General features: G+C 43.5%; 1 protein-coding gene across 1 annotated transcript in view; it reads left to right on the plus strand.

Annotated features, from left to right (window-relative positions):
• Positions 1-18,165, plus strand: part of FGFRL1 (fibroblast growth factor receptor like 1) — a 165,431-nt gene that overhangs the window by 70,340 nt on the left and 76,926 nt on the right. Inside the window, 1 exon segment of the mRNA XM_057379130.1 lies at positions 10,505-10,777. Coding sequence (XP_057235113.1) covers positions 10,505-10,777 — 273 coding nt within the window.

The raw sequence follows: 18,165 nt of genomic DNA on the forward strand, positions 1-18,165 counted from the left end.
CTGACTGTGTCTGCATTAGCAGCTGGTGGGTTTGGTAAGATTGGATCTATAATGCAAAATATTTGGTGTTGAGAACCTGGCACCTTCAGAGGAGTGTTTCACTTCAGAACAGCTTCAGTCTCATCCTCAGAACTAAATGCCCCTTGCAGCTCAATTTCATGCAGAAGCAACTCGACATCCATGTGCACCAGAATAGCTTTGTGATGTGAAGCAAAGTATAAGTGGTGGTGAAGATCAAAATAATAATTTTAAAGCTCACCTCTGCTCCAGGTTGAGACACTGATGTAGGCATATATAAGGCAGACCTTTATAAAAGTTTAATCCATAAATAAAGAGGCAGCTCTTATCACACCTACCAGAAACTGGAGGTTTTTGTAGGGCAACAGTGAGTGGTTTCAGGCATAATTTTAAAATGCTGCTGTCTTGGTGTGTTGCAATTTTCTTTTGGAGGAAGATGGTTTTTTTACTGTTAATTTTTCTTCCAGAGCAAGGCAAATTACATATAAAAATACACACATACACACACACACACACACACACACACACACACACACACACACACACACATATTTCCATTTATTGCTGTCCAAAATAAAAAATGTTATAATATTTTAGGAATACAGCAACCAATTAAAAAAATTACCATTGCTTAATGAATGTACGTATATAATCACAACTTTTTTTGTTTGCATGTATTTTATTTTAATTGGCCAAAAATTATTGCACAAAATATTACTCAAGCTGAAAAGGGGAGAAAACCAGACAAAATTCTTAGAAAGAGAAAAGCAGGTAAAATCTTGGTTCTTGACAAAAATGTAATTTTTTCATAGGAAAACAGTTTTGCCAAAGGCTCCATACCAAGCCTGCTATGCAGCCATTCAGCTAGAAATGCTTTCTGTTCTAGAGAAGCCTCTGAAAATATCTCCAGTTCTTAAATACCACAATGTTTATCTCTTTGTGGTCAGCATCAAACAGTTGTTACCACGCTTTTGTGGTGACCAAACATAGAAGCCCCCAGAGAGGAGGGCAGAGGGAAGGGAGGGCTGAGGGTGACCTCGCCATGCAGGGCACTGCCACTGATTTCCCAACAGCAGAAGGCTCAGGGATATTTTGGCAATGTCTCATGATAGAGAGTGAGTGTTCAAGGTGGTTTTTATCTGAGTCCTGGTGCATTAATCACACCTTTTCCATCCTGGGTATTGGGAAAGGCCAGTGAGARCCAGCATTGGATGGAAGAGTTGAAAGTCTTCACTGCTTTCATCCCTTAGAGCAACTTCTGGTAAAAAAAATGATTTTTAAGAATATTTTCAGGAAAACCAAATCCCTGGATACAAATGTCAGTCTATGGCTGAAAACTYGGTGCTGTGGACTAGCAGGAAGGCTAAGCAGCTATTTAAAGGTCTGTGTTCCCATTGCTCCCATGTATGGCACGGAGTCAACCATCGTGGTTTCTGTTTTCCTGCAGACATAAACAATGRCACTTACAATTTCCTGCTTGCACAGTGCTCACACAAGTGCCTGTCTATGAGGGAAACGTCTAATTACTTATTAAACCCTGCACAGTGCTCAGCCTGGGTTAAATATTGACTGCCAGAGTTCAAGGGGAACCCACTTCGCCAAACGTGAACTTGGGCATCCTCTTTTCTAGGAGCTGTTCAGATAAAATGGATTGGTGACAAAATGATGGATGCAGGGAGAAGGGACAGAAAAGGCGACAAAAATCAGAGCAGTTTAGCTCAGAAGTAAACAGCTATCTTTGGAGCYTTGGGGTTTGGAATGTGGTTGCAGTTGGTGGCTTGAAGGGGAGTTTTGTTACAAAAAAGAGTGAATTCAACTGAGGCTTGCAGTGTTTCRTTTGTTTTACTGAAAGTCTTGGAGAAGTGGGTGGTTTGGCTGGAAAATCCACTGGGCTTGTGAAGCAGGATTTGCATGGTTGGGAAACAGTTGGAAGGGCATAGTACAGTGATATTTATGTTAAAATTTGGGTAGATCCACCCCAGAAGGTAATTCAGGGCTGCCTGACTGGATTGTTTCCCAGACCTTATGGGAAGYGAACAAATGCCTTGCGCTGGCAGGAATGGTCCCTCTGTGACCTGTGGTGGAGATGCTGGAGGTTTGAGTTGGGTTTGGAGGGAACAGGTTGGGGCTATGGAATTTCAGTTGGGTTCTGGATCCTCCCTCAAGCCAGAGGATTTCTAGCTTTCTTCCAGAATTTGGCAGTTTGTCCTTCCTGGAAACAGGAGACTAAAATAAAAAATAATAATAATAAAAAAACTCCTCTAATTTTAGAACCTTGGAATAATCTTTTGAGGCCATTTCTTTTGAAAAAAAAAAAAGCCCAACAGATTAGGAATGCCATTATTCAGATGGGCTTGCCTTCTTGAATGGGAATGGAGAAGGTAGATTGTGTGGGTGTGTGTGCCAACACACCTTTGTTGTACTTATCTCTTCTGTAAAAGAAATTTTCTGGTTATCYATTGAGCTGCATACCTGAACTGCACTGTCAATATCATTTTAGCATTAGAGTAGAAATATTAGTCTTCTACTTTAGCCCACACTAAGCCCACTGGCAGCACTTGAGAAACAATAAATAATATCTTTTCTTCAGCACTAGAAACTTTCCAGCTCATGAAGTCTGTTTCTTCAAAAGTAATTTTAAGTAATCCTAACTCTYCTTTGCATTTGCTACCTTGAAACTTAAGGGATAAAGTTTCTATTTTTTGCTGCTGAAAGAAGGTTTGGCAACAATTGAAACTGAATGTCACCCATGCACATTTAATTTAATAAGATGGTAATTTCATGTTAAACAAATACCAACTGATTATTTAAAACGTATGCTCAAAGGATTTAGAAACCACGTAAGAGATATGTATCTCWTCTACTGTTGTTGAACTGCAATAAATCTAAGCAATAATCAAGTGCCAATTGTTTAACATACAATAACTCTTTTATTAAATGTCAGTGAAATGTATATGCAGGGCCCTTAATTAAATGGAACATGTTCCCAAATATTCTATTTTTCTTAGTTTTGGAACATCTAGAGTAGGAGATTTACTGGCAGCCTTCACCCAAGGGACTAGTTATTACTCATGTAAAAATATGGCAGGCACTTCCTGTGCTATCAATAAATACCCATTTCATCAGGAAAGCAAYTCCTRCCACAGAGGTAGRGAAGAAAGAGAAAATCTTCACTCGMTGTCARATGGTTCTGCAGAGCTGTTTTCTCCATCAGGCTGTTGGGCTCAGCCATGCAGCCCAAGCCTGGAGCTTCTGCAAACAGTCCGCAATTTCCAAATCTAAACCTGACCAGCCACCAGGGCTGGTCAGCAAATACTTGTGGTGTTTTTGTGTTCCTCACTCAGTCTTTGTTCTGCGGAGATGCTGTTGGTTTTTTCTTTAATCTTTTGATTGTTTTTGATAAGCATTGTTTTTGTCTGTGGGCGCCTATGTTTTCAAGCCAAGAAGGACCCATTAGTTCATCTAATCTGATCTCCTCATGTCACATACCAAAGCTTTTGGACCAGTTACCCCCACGCTGACCCCTACTTCACTTGGCTAGCACATACCTTTTGGAAATGCAAACTGTTTTGTTTTSAAAATATGAAAAGATGTTGGATTCACCAGTCCTTTGAACTGCTTATTCCATTAGTTAATGGGATACACGGGCAACACATTCACCCTTTTATCTCTCTCAAAAAGCATTTTTATCAGTTCTGCTCTCCATATAATGGCTTCCAACCGTGCAGAGAGCCAAGAGTTCCTCTCTTTCAGGAACACCTACTCATGTTGATGGAAACTGTTGCCATTGTTGCTTTGTAAAGCCTTCCCTGTGGGATTTGCTCCTTGGTAGTGTTTGTCCTGGCAGASCAATGCCTCTAGAGTCCATTGATCCATCATTACAGCCTGAATAGCAATACAAATAATAGTAATAATGATATAAAGAGAGTATCAGTATTCAGTATATGTGAGTGCATCACCTTATATTTTTCTTGCAGAGMKGGTTAAACTTTTGTAGAAAAGGTTAARACTCCCACTRTAAGCAGGACTTGTCCAASCCAGCTTTGTAGCAACAGTTAGCTCAAGTTAGGCAACWCCAGATGYRTGTTTCCAACRTGGCTTTTAGGTGGTCCTTTCCAGCTGTCTGTTAGTTTTGAAGCATGGGAAAARCAAAGGAAATCCACTTTGCTGTCARACATCCTGGTGGTGACCCTGGAAGCTCAGGTTTTGCAGTGATGAGTATGGTGAAAGCCAAATGCTGCCTCAAGCACTGGTGTGAGAGATTGTGTTCAGGCCAAATGAGCAGTTTGGTGGGTGACTTCTGYCCAATTCCTTCATCTCAGTGTTGTAATCAAAGGTTCCTGTGCTTGGCTGTATTTCCCTTGTAGGACACGCACTGTCTGTGGTACCGCAGCTCCTCACATTAATTCCATGTGTTGATGGGTTGTTTGGGTGCTTCATTGTAAATGACATTGCTAATTTGCTAACATAGCACTTCAAAAGAAGTCTTATCTACATGGAAAGTGAATGTGTTTGGTATTAAATAATAAAATATATATAACCCATGGGGCTCTTAAAACTTATTTAACTTCTTTATAAACTTTACAATACAGTACATGGATATTATAAATTACTTTCCATTCCAAGAAACTGTCCAGGCTTGTTGACCTTCCTTGGAATTTCCTCTTTGTAATTATGTTTAATGTGTTAATAAAGTTGACTTTGAACTCTGTGATGGCAAATGGTCTCATAGGACGAGGGTCAGCACTGGTGCGTTCACCATATGTGAAACTTGATGTTGGTGTGCAGTTTAGTTGAAGGAATAGCAAGGCAAAGTCCAAACAATTGCAGAAGCAGTGTCTCCTCCCCAGGTTAGCAGTAAAAAGGGGTTCATGGAAAGTTAGGAATGTGGAGTGGGAAATCATTTAGCTTTCACTGCTAGGTGTTACTAAATTATAGTGCTAGGTTTGAGTCACTATCAAAACACCATATATCTAGAGGGTTTTCACACRGAGCTGTAAATCATGTTTACTGCATGTATGAGTTGAACGAGTGCATGAACTTTGCAATGTGGCCCAGGAAAATATAATTACRTGTGTGTGTGTGTGTTTTTGACTGTGAGAAATATGGACAGGAAGCTCCAGGCCATTCCACTGTTGTGTCTTAAATATGCTTCTAGAAATTGTTTTTGCTGCTTCCCGGAAATAGATATTTGCTAAAGCAAAGAGGCTTTCTTGGGCTTTTACATAATTCCTTTTGCCAAGAAATAGCAACCACTATCCCTCCCAAAGCACTGGGGAGGAGAGCAGGAATGCTAGTAAAGCACTGTCAGCAGMAGAGCAGCAAGTGGGGCTTTTCTGTGGTGTAGGATAGTGGATATAAATTGAAAATTGCCCAGCTGTTCAGTAAGACAGGTGTAGGGTCTGTCTTTTATATGATGGAACAGAATGGAGATTCCAGTTGCTTGTATTYGTAAATGAGGCAAATAAATCTGCACACTTGTCTGCATGTATATGAGCAGAAATATTTAAAACAAATGAGGTGATCAYGGCATTTCCTTGTTAATGTTTGACTGGGTTTATATGATCTTGAACAGAAAACTTGGCATCTGGCTGAGCTTGTTGGTTTCTTTCTGGCAGTGTTTATATGTATTTGCGGATGGGGAAACTACAAGCAAGAAAACTTGGTGAAAAATGTAGGTTCTGGATTGTTTAAATGATATTTTAAGCCTGATTGCACCCTGGCCCTTGGAACTCCARGCATGATCCCTGCTAGTAACTAAAATGATTTGAATGTTATGGGGCAAAGTTATTTTTAGTTTGTATTTGGAGAAAGAATAACAACGAAGCACGGGGTGGGGGGGAGGCAGCTGCATTCTCATCGCTTCATCCYGAGCCACATCCATGGATGTCAAACCCCACCCTTCCCCTGGGCCACAGTGTTAAAGAAACGATTCTCTCAAACTATTGGGGTGAAGACTGAGGAGAACCTGCCTCCACTGGGCTTGTGTTGAGGTGGGGCTTAGCTTGTGAGAGAGCTCCTTCTGTTCAGACAGGCTGTGGAACCAGCTGCACCCTCTCCACCATGGTGGGACTGAAAAACAGTGCCCCGTGGCTGTAGAGAGCTGTCCTTGCCTGCTGGAAAACTGCAAGGGTTCCCCCTTCCCTCCCAAGTACAAAAATGCATGAAATTCTTTATGTAAGGATGGAATATCTACCTAGACCTTGTTTCCATGCCCTTCTCCTGTATCCTGTGATAAAATGCTGCAGGAAGTAATTGCTGTGTCCAGGAGCGTCACAGATTGGAGATTCTCAGAACTTAAAAAAGGCTGATGTTTTCAAGAATCACTGGCTAAKGGCTAAGAAATCAGGGGGAGCACAGAGAGGGGACTCCCCCAGGATTTACACTCGGGGCCAGAGAGCACTTGCTCTGCCAGTCTGGAGCTTTGACCCRTGAGTGCAGGCACGGGGCAGCCCACAGGATTCCTCCCTACCCAGAGAGATGGTATATATTGGCATTAATTTTGTGTTGGTGAACATATGAATTCACTGTTTTAACAGTCTGGTTTAATGAAATGTTTCTGGATTTCAGAACGATCCCTTGTGGTGCTGCTCTCCAGTTCTTGGGGTGATGCCCTGCTCACAAGCAAGGCCAGAGCAGCGCTGTAGGGAGCAGCCATAGGGTATTGCACCCTGTTARATCATTTCTGCTCACACTCAACACAAAGCTGGAGCCAGCACAGCASGGATCTCGACACTGGCTGCTCAAGGAGTAATTTCATCTGCCTTTTACTGCTGCGTTAGAGCACGGGACAGGCGCTGGCAGCAGCGAGGGATGGGAAGTCAGTGACTACAGCCCGGGTTCAGCCTGTTTTTACCTCCCTGGCAGCTGTAGGTGAAGCAGCAGGTGCTTTCCTGGGATTTTGCCTTGCTAAGCAGCTGTAGAAATATATCCAGGCTGCAGGGCTGGAGCCCTGGGCTCTGCTCCCACCCCACCACACTCAGCTGTGAGCACACACGTGCCCCAGCCCTGCAGGGTCACACACCAGGGACGCTCCCAAATCAGCGCCTTGGGACAGCTAACAGGGCACTCTGCTCTCCTGGACACCCCCAACTCATTATGGGCCACTTCTGGAAGGAGGGGAGCTCCCGTCAGTGCTGCACGTGGTAAATCAGCAGGCTCAGCATGGTTTTGTGACATCTTTTTGCTCTGATCGTAYGGCAGGAGATGGAGCTGCCATAGAGAAATCCTGGACATTATCCTCCAGGACAACCTGAGTGGTGCTGAGCAGATTAATTCATAGATTCAAAGGAGGAAGATGTTTTTGCCTGGACAGTGGGTGAGGCAGCGCTGTGTCAGTACCACCCTCTCTGCCCAGGGGATATTGGAGAAGGTGCTTTTTGCAAAACACATTTCCCCCTGTCTGCTGCTTCCTCTTCTGCCTCTGATGGTGCAGAGAGGAGAGATGTGCCAAAGTGTGTCTTGACTGGAAAAGCATCCATCCGTCACTGCTGCAGTCCCAYGGCAGGGCTCTACAGATATGTAGTGAAATAAGACCCAATGAATGCTTGCACATGAGAAAGAGAGACAGACATCCGTGATGATATCAACATTTTATTCTTGCTGTAGCCCAGCTTGAGGAGGTGCAGCTACCATTGGCTTGCCAGGGCTTCTGCAGCTCCTGGCGTGTGTGAAGGTGCTGAATTATATTGTGGTTCTTCGTAAACACAGTAGTAAATTACAATGTTGTAATAATTATCATGGTGCTTGGTATTTACATCAAAACACTGATTCCAGAGAGTACTGCTTGTAGAAAGTAATTAATGCAAAGATGATAGATAATAAAGTGGGAATATTTACAGCACTAAATGAAAATAAACAAGGCCTTACCGTCTTTGTCCTAAGAGTGTACACTACTGACAAGCTCATGCTGTATCTAGAAAAATTCACAGTAGGAAAAAAGATTGAGGAGAGACTTTTATTCCTCTTCCYGAGAAAGTTGCTGGAGGAGCTATTGAAGAGTTGCAGTAATGTTTTTAGGCAGAATGGCTCGAAGAAACTCACCCTTTTCTGAATGTCATAAAGGTCTGTGAATAGATACTGTGACAGAGAGTGATCCAACAACTCCTCAGAACGAAAGGTCAGTCAAAGGAAAATGGCATTTAGGAGGACCAAGCTTACCASTGACCCAAACATGTGACAGATCCAGAGGCAACTCCGGTGCCATCAGGAGCASCGCTTGTGCAGCCTGCCCCAGAGAAGCACATGACGTGACTGGGAAACTATCTGATTCCTCCAGGTCTCAAAATTCATCAGGAGTCAACATGAATGTCGGAAGGAAAGGGATTTTGAAGGAGCCTGCAGCAGGCTTCCAAGTTGGGAGGAGTGTGCTCTCTCTCCACTGTCCCTGCTTGCCCTGCACCAAACATTTTTTTTTCCTCAGCACTAATTATAGATCTGTTTTTGCCATTTGAATATGCATGAAGTAGTGTCCTGGCTCACAAGCAGGTTGCAGTGAGGATACTCTTAAAGTTTGTCATGGTTTGATAGGTCTCTGGGTCAGAAAGGACCTCTCCAAGGGCCAGCCTGGAATTTCAGCAAGCCTGTGGGCTTCTCTGGGCATTTCAGCTTCTTTGCACTGAGTGAGGGAACCATGCAGGGAAATGTAGCAGAGTTTGGGCTGGATTCTCACCTGGTGTTTGTGAATTCTGCCTTATCAAAGTCAACACACAGAGCCCCTCCTCATGGGTGGATTTTGACTTTAAAATGTTCAGCAATGCAATTTGTGTCAGACCAGTATTCAGAAGGTCTTGGGGTTATCTCTCCAGCTGTAGATATAGTTGGAAATCTCACAAGGTGAAGAACATGAGGGTGGTTTGGAATTTTTAGAAACACCTGGACAGGCAGGATTTCTCGTGGTGTTTTGCCATCATCTCCGAGATGCTGTCCCACAGGTGACTGCAGAAGATGTGCAGGGGTGGGTGTTGTCTTTGCCTTCTTTGTTATCTTTGTTATCTCTGACTTTTTCAGAATAAGTGCTCTCAAGGTTCTTGCTTTGGGTCATCAGAAGTTCATCAGAATCTGAGTGTATGCTAAGACCCTTTGATTTAACCAGGCTCTTAGTTAAACTCTCTTAAGTRTCAAGCTTGTTCACCTCTCTTTCCTCAGCTTGAGCAGCACTTCTGTTCACCAGCAAAGCTGCAAAATTCATGGRTGCAATTCAATGTGAGTAACTGCAGCAGCAGCTCTGGAGTCATTCATGAGCTGGACTGTCTGTATTGCCTTAGTCATGCTGGGGGAAAATCAGGCAGACTCTGGAATAATAGGAATTAGTCGTGAGGAAGTGCAAATGCGAGCTCTGTAGTTTATCCCCTGTGGGTCCAATCCTGTGAAACACTGGGAACAGGAATGAAATATGAGGGAACAGGTCCAAATCCCACAAACATTTGTGGGTTTTGGGTGCAACTCAGCATCAGCAATTCTTAGCAAAACATTTTGTCCTTATGCAAGAACTGGGCACTTATTATCACACCCATTAATAGACTATTCTGGGAAGAGCACTGCTATTGCAATCTGTTTGGAGAACTTGTGCAATTAATGAAAAGGTAGCAACGGTAGATGCAGAAAAAAGACTCTCTGTTTCAACTTTTCAGAGCCTTGGGAAGGAATTCCGGTTGGAATTCAGCTATGGGACCATTCCTACTGGTGGAGTCGTTATCACTTCTTTTTTTCTGATTGTTGGCCTGTCCAAGTGCATCCTGTTATCATGTGGCAGYGTGTTCACTCTGGCATTCCAGGGACACTCTGTTTTGTATGAAATTATCACCTTTTACAAAGAGCAAATATTTGTCAGGCAGGTCAGACCAGCAGGGTTGCTAAGGAAATTTATAAAAATACCCTCCTTTGGACTATAAGCAATGTTAACATGTCAGGCTAAGCTGTGTCTTTCATTGAAGCATTACCCAGTGAATGMTCTGTGTTTAACAACTGTGGGCTTATGTGTCTCAGATAAAGCCCATCTGGTGACTATTAAAGGGAATTACTGTACATACAACATGAAAGGATTAAAACATTGAAGGGGGAGCACTGTTTTGTTGTAAGTACCACTCCTGYTACTAATATTGCCTTCAGGATAGGTGTTAAGTTTAAAACAACTATAGTTTCTTTACCAAATACTGCAGAACAGTTTGTGTATTGGGCTTCTTCTTGTGGTAAGAAAATGCTGGAAATTTTGGAAAAGCCTCAGAAGCAGGCTTCCCTGGTGTGTTAGCTCGAGCTGCTGCTGATGGCAAGGCTACAGCTTCAGTTCTTGCACAAAGCAGTATGTCTGTTGCTGTATCCTTCTGCAATTGCCTGCATTTTGCACTTTGGTCATGGGTGATTTTTGGTAAGCATACATCCCTGTGTAGCAGCCAGGGTAATGGCCAGATTGATGACTGGGTTTTGAATCCGGGCTTTGTCGCTGGCAGAAGTCATAACCACTGCTCCTGTCTCTGCTGTTGCCCAGGCCCCCCGAGGATCGCCGATAAAGTGATTCACCGCCAGTCCGTGAGGCTGGGCAGGACCATCAAGCTCCTGTGCCCGGTGGAAGGCGACCCCCCGCCCCTCACCATGTGGATGAAGGACGGACGGACTATCCACAGYGGCTGGACGAGGTTCCGAATCCTCCAGCAAGGGCTGAAGATCAAGGAGGTGGAGAGCGAGGACGCGGGCACCTACATCTGCAAAGCCACCAACGGCTTCGGCAGCACCAACGTCAACTACACCCTCATCGTCATCGGTGAGCAGAGCTGGGGCACAGCMGGGTCTCTCTCTCTCTCAGAGCTGTCAGGGATTGCAGATTTGCTCTGCTAATCATTCACTGAGCTCCATGCAGGGTTTGAGGATTGCCAGAGCTGGCYGTGCTGCTGCACATCTTGGGCTGCAGCCGGCCGCGGGCAGATAAGATTGCCCGGTGCCAAAGGTTACACACAAACAGAAATGATGCAACGGCCACTGGGGTCCAGATCACAATGAATTCCAYGCAGGAAAGGCTGAGCGATAAGGGGAGGTCACACTGATCTTTATGTTTGCTGTTGGAACGGGATAGCTCTCAAAACAAATGTTGAAGCACCCGTATGAAAATGCACAGCGGGGAAGCTGTTGCAAAGCATGGTGTTTTCAGGAATAATAATATTTGGGTTGAAACAGAGCTCCGAGCTGGCATGTAACCCAGGGATGTTCAGCTCCTGAGAAATCCTCTTGATGGAGGCAGGATTAAAAAGATTCAGAGGCTGTCTCGGTGACCATGGGTTCACTGGCAATGCATTCACCCATCTTCAAAGGGCTTGCTTGGCCCAGCATTGAGATTTTGGGGACACTCYCTGGGCTGAGCATTCCCAAAGACTCCCAAAGACACTTCTCTGAGTAAACCAGAGATTCCTTTGTGGCGGCTGCCACAAAAATCTGTTCATTGGTGCTTGGCTGTGAWAAGAGCTGGGTGAAAATCAGTGTGCTCGAGGATGCTGAGGGAGCCAAGGGGAGGGTTGCAAAGCAGGGTGAGATCAGATGTCCTGCTCACCCTGTTGCCTGATCAGCATGCCAAGAATGCAGTCTTCAAAGCTGTTTCTCTGAGATGGTGGAGGTGAGGACAGAGTTTAGGGCAGTTTAAGCTGCCTGTTGGTTGGATCTTGGCTTGGGTTTGTTCTATTTCTCCTTTTCCCCCTTTGCAGTAGAAGGGATGCTGCAGACTTGGGGCATGTAGCAAACCCTTGGTGCTGCTTGCTGGAGGATTATCACCSGATAACAGGGTGATTCTGAGAGAAAGCACTTTGCTGCACAGCCAGTGTAAGAAAGGGACCAGAATGGAAATACCTTATCTGGAAAGGGGAGCTTCTGTGAGGGAAACCCTCTGGCAGCCCCTGTAACATCGGTGGGACAGAGCTGCAAAAGTCAYRGTTGACATAGCTTGAGGATTTGGTYTTCCTCATTCACCTTCTTAACCACRTTCATCCATTTSAATGTGCCACACTGAACAGAGTYGAGTGAAAATGGTTTTACAKAGTCATGTCTACACTRACTCCTTCTGGATGTSCTTTCCAGACTGTTTGGTGTGGAGAAAGAGCTTCCCTAAGTCCAGTTTGTGCTTTTGCAGCAGGTGGAGGTTGCCAAAGTCTTTGATCTTCTGTGTCATCCTGTATCTTCTGTAAAGATAGGAATGATGGCCCTATCTCAGCGGCCAAGACAGATCACATCATTCCATTATTCCAYGGCAAAGAGTCATCGAGGTATCTCTAAGTCAAAGAAAGCTCTGCCTGTTTTTCATAGTACAACAGAAGYAAATGAAAGCAAAAAGCCAGGAGGCACAGGGTAAAAGTTGGACTAGAATKCAGGAAAGATTGAAACAAAAACTCCAATTCAGTTGCTCAAGGAAATTGGATTATCAAATATAATTGTGTTAAGAACAATAGTTTTCATTATACTTGGCACTGAAAAACCTGGGCACAAACACCAGTTATTTAGAGCCTCATCAGGCATCTATGGAAGGAAATGGCAAGCTCCCCCTGGCCTCTGTGGATGTGAGATTGAATCCTGTGCAAACAAATACTGATCACCAAGTGCCAGGAACAGGGTAACTTTAACCTAAATCTGTGACAGACACATGGGCTGAGGTATCGTTCATTTCCATGCATCCTTGCTGTAAATAGTGGCTAAACCCTGTACTGCTTAGACTATTTTACTCCTTCTTTTCTCGTTTCACAGTGTGCCCTTGTGCATTCTTGTTGCTGAGGCCATTTTTGATGGATTACTTATGTCCCCTGTCTCCAGTGGTACAGTTGCATTCATGCAGCRTTTCAAACCGATTGCTTTTCACTGGAGCACTTTCCCCTGAAAACAAATGTTCCCCTTGTGTCTTTYTTGTCAAGCTCTGCAAGTAAACACAAGGTATCACTGACTTACTCTTTCAAAAGACCCAGACATTTAATGCATTGACCAGATGCTCGCGTTCGTCTTGGAGAAAATACTTTTGGTTGAGAGAAAATCAATCCCTTGTTGGTTTTTGAGAAGGAGGCAGTGTTTTAAAACCAACTGCATGTCAGTTTTGACGATGAAGGTCAAATTGATGGAGCTCTTTTGTTTGTGCCCTGGAAAGCACAAACTTCATCAGGCTGAGTRGCTTTTTGAACCATATGGCTTCTCTATTTTCCCACTCCTTCAAAGGAGAAAACCCCCTCTTATTCYGGCTTTACTGCTAGCACCAAACATGTAAAACCACACAGGTGTCAGACATGTGCAAGGTGGTTAAGATATTAAATCTAGAATAGCATTAAATGAGTCATGAAACACTGGGACTTGGAAAAACAAAATTCATATTGACATGAAAGCATTCTGGAAATTTAATCAATAATATCTGGAAAATATTCAGTAGCTTATTTTGAAAGGTTTTGGAGTTATGCTGTTTAATTCTAACTCTGCCACGGAGCTGTCACCCCTGTGTTATTTACATGGAGCTGCAGCAGAATAAGGTGARTGTTTATCCAAGACCCTACAGAGAGCTGTGACTAAACCCAGCAGTCTCCAACCTCTCTGTCTGCTTTCAGTGCTGTGTAACTCTTACTAATCTTAACTTTTATTAGACCTTGTATTCAGCTGTAGTAAAGAGAACCAACAAAAATTTGGGACATTGTACAAAAGAATAAAAAGGTGGGTGGATCCACCAACAATGGTGGGGGCTGTCAGACATGGCAGAGTGAGCTGGAACCTGGGAGATGCAATAATTCAGCTGTAAGTTATCTGAATGTGCCTTTGTGGCTTCCAGGACAGATCTTGCTTGCAAGCAGCCAGCGCAGGGCACGAGCAGAGCAGGTTTAGGTGTGCCCTGCATGTCTGGGACAGGGACTACACACTGCCTGTGTGGAGAGCCTCTCAGTCTGAGAGTGCACATGAGACAGATTACAGTGATTTCACAGATGGGAACTGAGATAAAGAGAGAGCAGGTGATTAGGCCAAGACCATGTAAAATAGGAGCTGTGGCCCAGAGTTGAGTCTAAACCTCTTAAATCTCTCCCTAAAAGACTATTCATCCTTCATAACACTTACTAAAGTCTTTTCCTCCTAATCTCACATCTTCCTAGCTGCTCTTTTGGAAGGGAGTATTCTCTTATTCTAGGTTTTTGATCTTCATTCTCAAACAAARGCTTTGCCAACCCAGATGGTAGCAATTGGTTTCTGCCCTGCTTATTTCCCCATCTTCTCAGACTGCAGGGYCTGGATCCCAAAGATCCAAGGAATCCTTCTCTAATACAGCCCTGAATGAAATGTAAGCCAGTAAAAGCAGATTACCAATATAAGTCAAAACTACAATTTCCTCTCTTAGCTTTCCTTAATAGTCTTTGTGGCTCACCACAAGATTTGGGATGCCAATTACACTGCAGAYGGATTTACAAATGCTGGAAGAGGAACTTTAATCAGTATTTAATTGCATCGCAGTTATTAACTACAATGGTTCCTTATTTTGGAGAATTATGTGTAGCTCATCAAAACAAATGTGCTGTGCCTTCCACAAAAAGGGGAAGWGTGCAATGATGCCCATGAAATATTTCCATTTTTTCCTCCGCTGAATTAATTCTAAAGGTGTGAAGAGTAACTTTATTTAATTTATAGATGCTTGGTTGAAACTTGCGGTTTCTTTACTGCATAATTAAAAAATTCCTTGCCAATGTGCTCTGAAAGGAAACTTAAGGCCCAAGAGGAAGAAAGAAAGTGCTGAATAGCTACTCCTTATTTGAAAACTCTCCACCTTGTGTGCTGAAGGCAGGCATGTTCTGCAGAAAAAAAAATAGCAGGTGGTGGTGTAACTGAAGCCTCTGTCGAGCCGTGGCCAGCTTGGAGAAACTTCTGTGTGAGTTTACACACATGGAGCCACACTCCAGCCGTCAGGCCCTCCCTGGGAAATCTCAGCCCAAATGGGTGAGCTTTCCTGACTTATAAATAACTCAGAAAACAAAGTATTCTAACATGGAAGTGCTGGAGGACCTCCATTACCGCTCTCTCWGCAATAATAAACAAAATCCCGAGTTCCAGAAGTCTGGACATTCTCTGAAGGGAAAATTGTTTGTGAACAGCTGTAGGAAGGGCTATAGGTAAATATTTGTGCTGTAACATAATSACCTCTTTCACTAACACACAACACAGAGGACTTTTCTCTTGCAGAGGTGTTGTGGGCCAAATGCTGTGGGGTGTGCCAGCATTACAACATGTGGGGCTATTGCCACAGGTGCTGCCAGTAAATACTTCTTGCATCAGTTGCTCAACCAGGTGATGAAAGATCAAACTCTCTGTTTTCACATCTGCATCCATGTTTCTCACTRCTTTCTGTAGCAAAGAGGGAAATAAAAGCAGCAACAAGAGCAGGGTTTGGGACTGTGACCTTCTTGCTTCACTTGGTTTTTGTRAGGTGCCAAGGACACATCTTGCTCGGGTGCATCTCAGCAGGAAAAAATAATCAACATMTAAGTCCAAGAAACAGCTTGTCCAGTATTTATCTTTCTTGCCCTATATTTCTGACAGCTGCAGTTGTTTATCCTCCGCTTCAGATTTTTTTTTGAGGAATATTTTGGTGAAGAATCCGTCATGTATCCAGTTCATATCCCCCTCTGGTGCCTGGCCCTTGGAGGGACCCAGCCACCTGGCCCCACTTGGGCTGTGGAGTAGTAAAATCTTGATGCATAGAGCAGGAGAAAAAGTGCAGTTTGTTGTCCTAAATTGCTGATGGGCTGCTCAGAATTTGAGCCACATCTCATTTTCAAACAAATCAAATTTGCTGTTAAATGTCTGCTGTCTGTCTGTTGCAATTGATTGCTTCAAGAATCTGCTCTGACATCAGATGATTTATCTTTAAAGTAGCTTTTTCCTGCTGAGCCAGCTGCTATTTTATGCTTTTTTACAGCTTGTCCAAAGACAGCTCCCTTTGATAGCAGGCATGTGTGAAGAATTTGCATTAAAATAACAATTTTTTTTAACAGTCAGTGTAAGTAACCTGAAAAAAAATCRTGGCCTTGTCTGAATGGATATTTATTCTTATGCTTTTTTTTCTGCTTGTGGTAGTAGAAAATACTGTGTGAAAAAAAATCGAGTACRGTAAAACATGGTTTGCATTACACTTCTGCAATGAAGTCATCAATCCGTGTCTCAGAACCCATTTACAGTGCAAAAGCTGAGAAAACATTTCTAGCCCAGAGTCAGGTGCCACCAGCCATCTTGGAAAGGCATGACAAATTCATTTAKGTTTGGATTTTGGCCTCTTAATAAACTCTGGGGGCCAGAGAGAGATGTGCTCAGCAAGAAGATGTGAATCAACACTGAGTCAGCAATGTGTGCACCAAGGGTCTGCTTATGCTAAGCAAAAACTGAAATGAGTCAACACTTTAAAAAAAATGGAAAAAAATGCGCAGTTTTTGCTTTTTTGAGCAAGGTGGTGTAGCTTGTGCTGGTCACGGTGTGGAGCTAGCAAAATGTCTTTTRTGCATTATTTCAACATGAAGTGCAAAGGACAGTCCAACCAGTGTGGGACCATTAACACAATCACAGGGCACATAATCATGGCTAATAATGATTAGTCAGTCATTGTATGGAAATGAAGAGCTCCTTGTGACAATAAACAGTAACAAAGTTCRTGTTCAATTTGTCAAGGCCCCAATCTGGCAGCTGGGTCTATGCTGGTGGCCTCCTGTGCACACGCAGGGTGATTAACACCAGATGAGGATCTGGCCATAGCCACTGCTGCTTAGTAATGGTTGTGTTGCTAATTAAAGCTCAGATTGGTTTGGGTCTTTGGGAGCTGAGCAGAAGAGGGGACTCTCCCCAAGGCCCAACCCCTGGAATCACTGCACAAGGATTTCTTGTCAGCGTGTGCTGTGGTGGCACCGTGTCACCTCTGTGGAGGTGTCGGTGGGGGTTTGGTTTTTAACCAGTGCTTCCTTAGAGGTGTTGTCAGGTGAGGGAGTTCTGCTGTCAGCCTGTGGAAGAGGATGGCAATGGGCATGAATGGATCCCAGTGAGTAGTTGATGAAATGTGAGTATTTCCATGTTTTGGTGCAAACTCGTAGCTAAAAGCTGCTCACTTGGAAGTGAAGCTCCTTTTCCACTGGAAGTGACTCATGGTTGACTAATGATGCCTTCACCCAAGAGCTCTTCCTTCTCAGTGTTTATTAGTGTAGGCATAAAGACACACACCCTGACYAAGCGTGGTGCTGCTCAGGGACAACACAAGCATGTGAAAAGAAATCTAAAAGCGATCRGTTATTCCTATTCTCCGAATTTCASGGGTGCTTCACTTCCTCCTCRTTTGAGAGATCTCCTGCAGAATCCAACAAACTCYCTGTCCAATGCTGAATCCTGTGAAATGTCCACCATCCTGGGAGAGGAAAGGTAGAGAAAGAAATTGGCCCAAATGRAAAGGTGTGGCTACTGCTGGGTTGCTGCAGGGAAACAATTTCACTAGTTTTCATCATTTTGATGAGTGCTACRCCAGACTGATATCACAACAGCCTGTAACAATTTGTTCTTGAAAAGCTTGCTCTGTAAAGAGGTAATGATGTGAGTGCCAGTATTAGCTGTAACTATCCTAAAAGTGACTGATCAAAGATGTAACACCAGTGGTTTGACTGATGGTCTYGGTGAGTGGGTGTAAAAGGCTGGAAAATACCACAACTGGGCAGCGCTCTTGTTTCTTCCAAGTCCAGATCTATAATGTAGCTCGGTGCTAATGCTGTATAATGTCCACAGTTTTTACAAGATCTTTGTTCKGTTTTATTAGTTTCATTTGATTTTATAACAAACTTTACAGTAYGCTTATCAATACATCATGTTCTGGCTAACAAAAGCCTCACTGTTTCGGGTAGATCTCTTTTTTTTTCCCCTTTGCGAAGCTGTAACATAGGAGCCAAGTTAAGAAGGTGACAACACCTGTTCACAATTTAAAGGAAATGAAAAGATTTTTTTTCCATGGATGCAAGCATGAAATTCATCCATACATGTATGGATATATAATTTCCCTCCATGCTCCATCCTGTTGGCAGGCTGCAGCCAGTGTAAATCCGAGGCATGCAGGACATATGGATGCATTTAGCCCAGAATGCTTTGCAGATGCTTTGGAGTGTGTAGTGGCTGCTACACCCGTGCAAATAG

Source organism: Malurus melanocephalus, unplaced genomic scaffold (genome assembly GCF_030028575.1).
Source record: "Malurus melanocephalus ecotype Western Australia unplaced genomic scaffold, MMel_1.1 scaffold_389, whole genome shotgun sequence".
NCBI lineage: Eukaryota > Metazoa > Chordata > Aves > Passeriformes > Maluridae > Malurus > Malurus melanocephalus.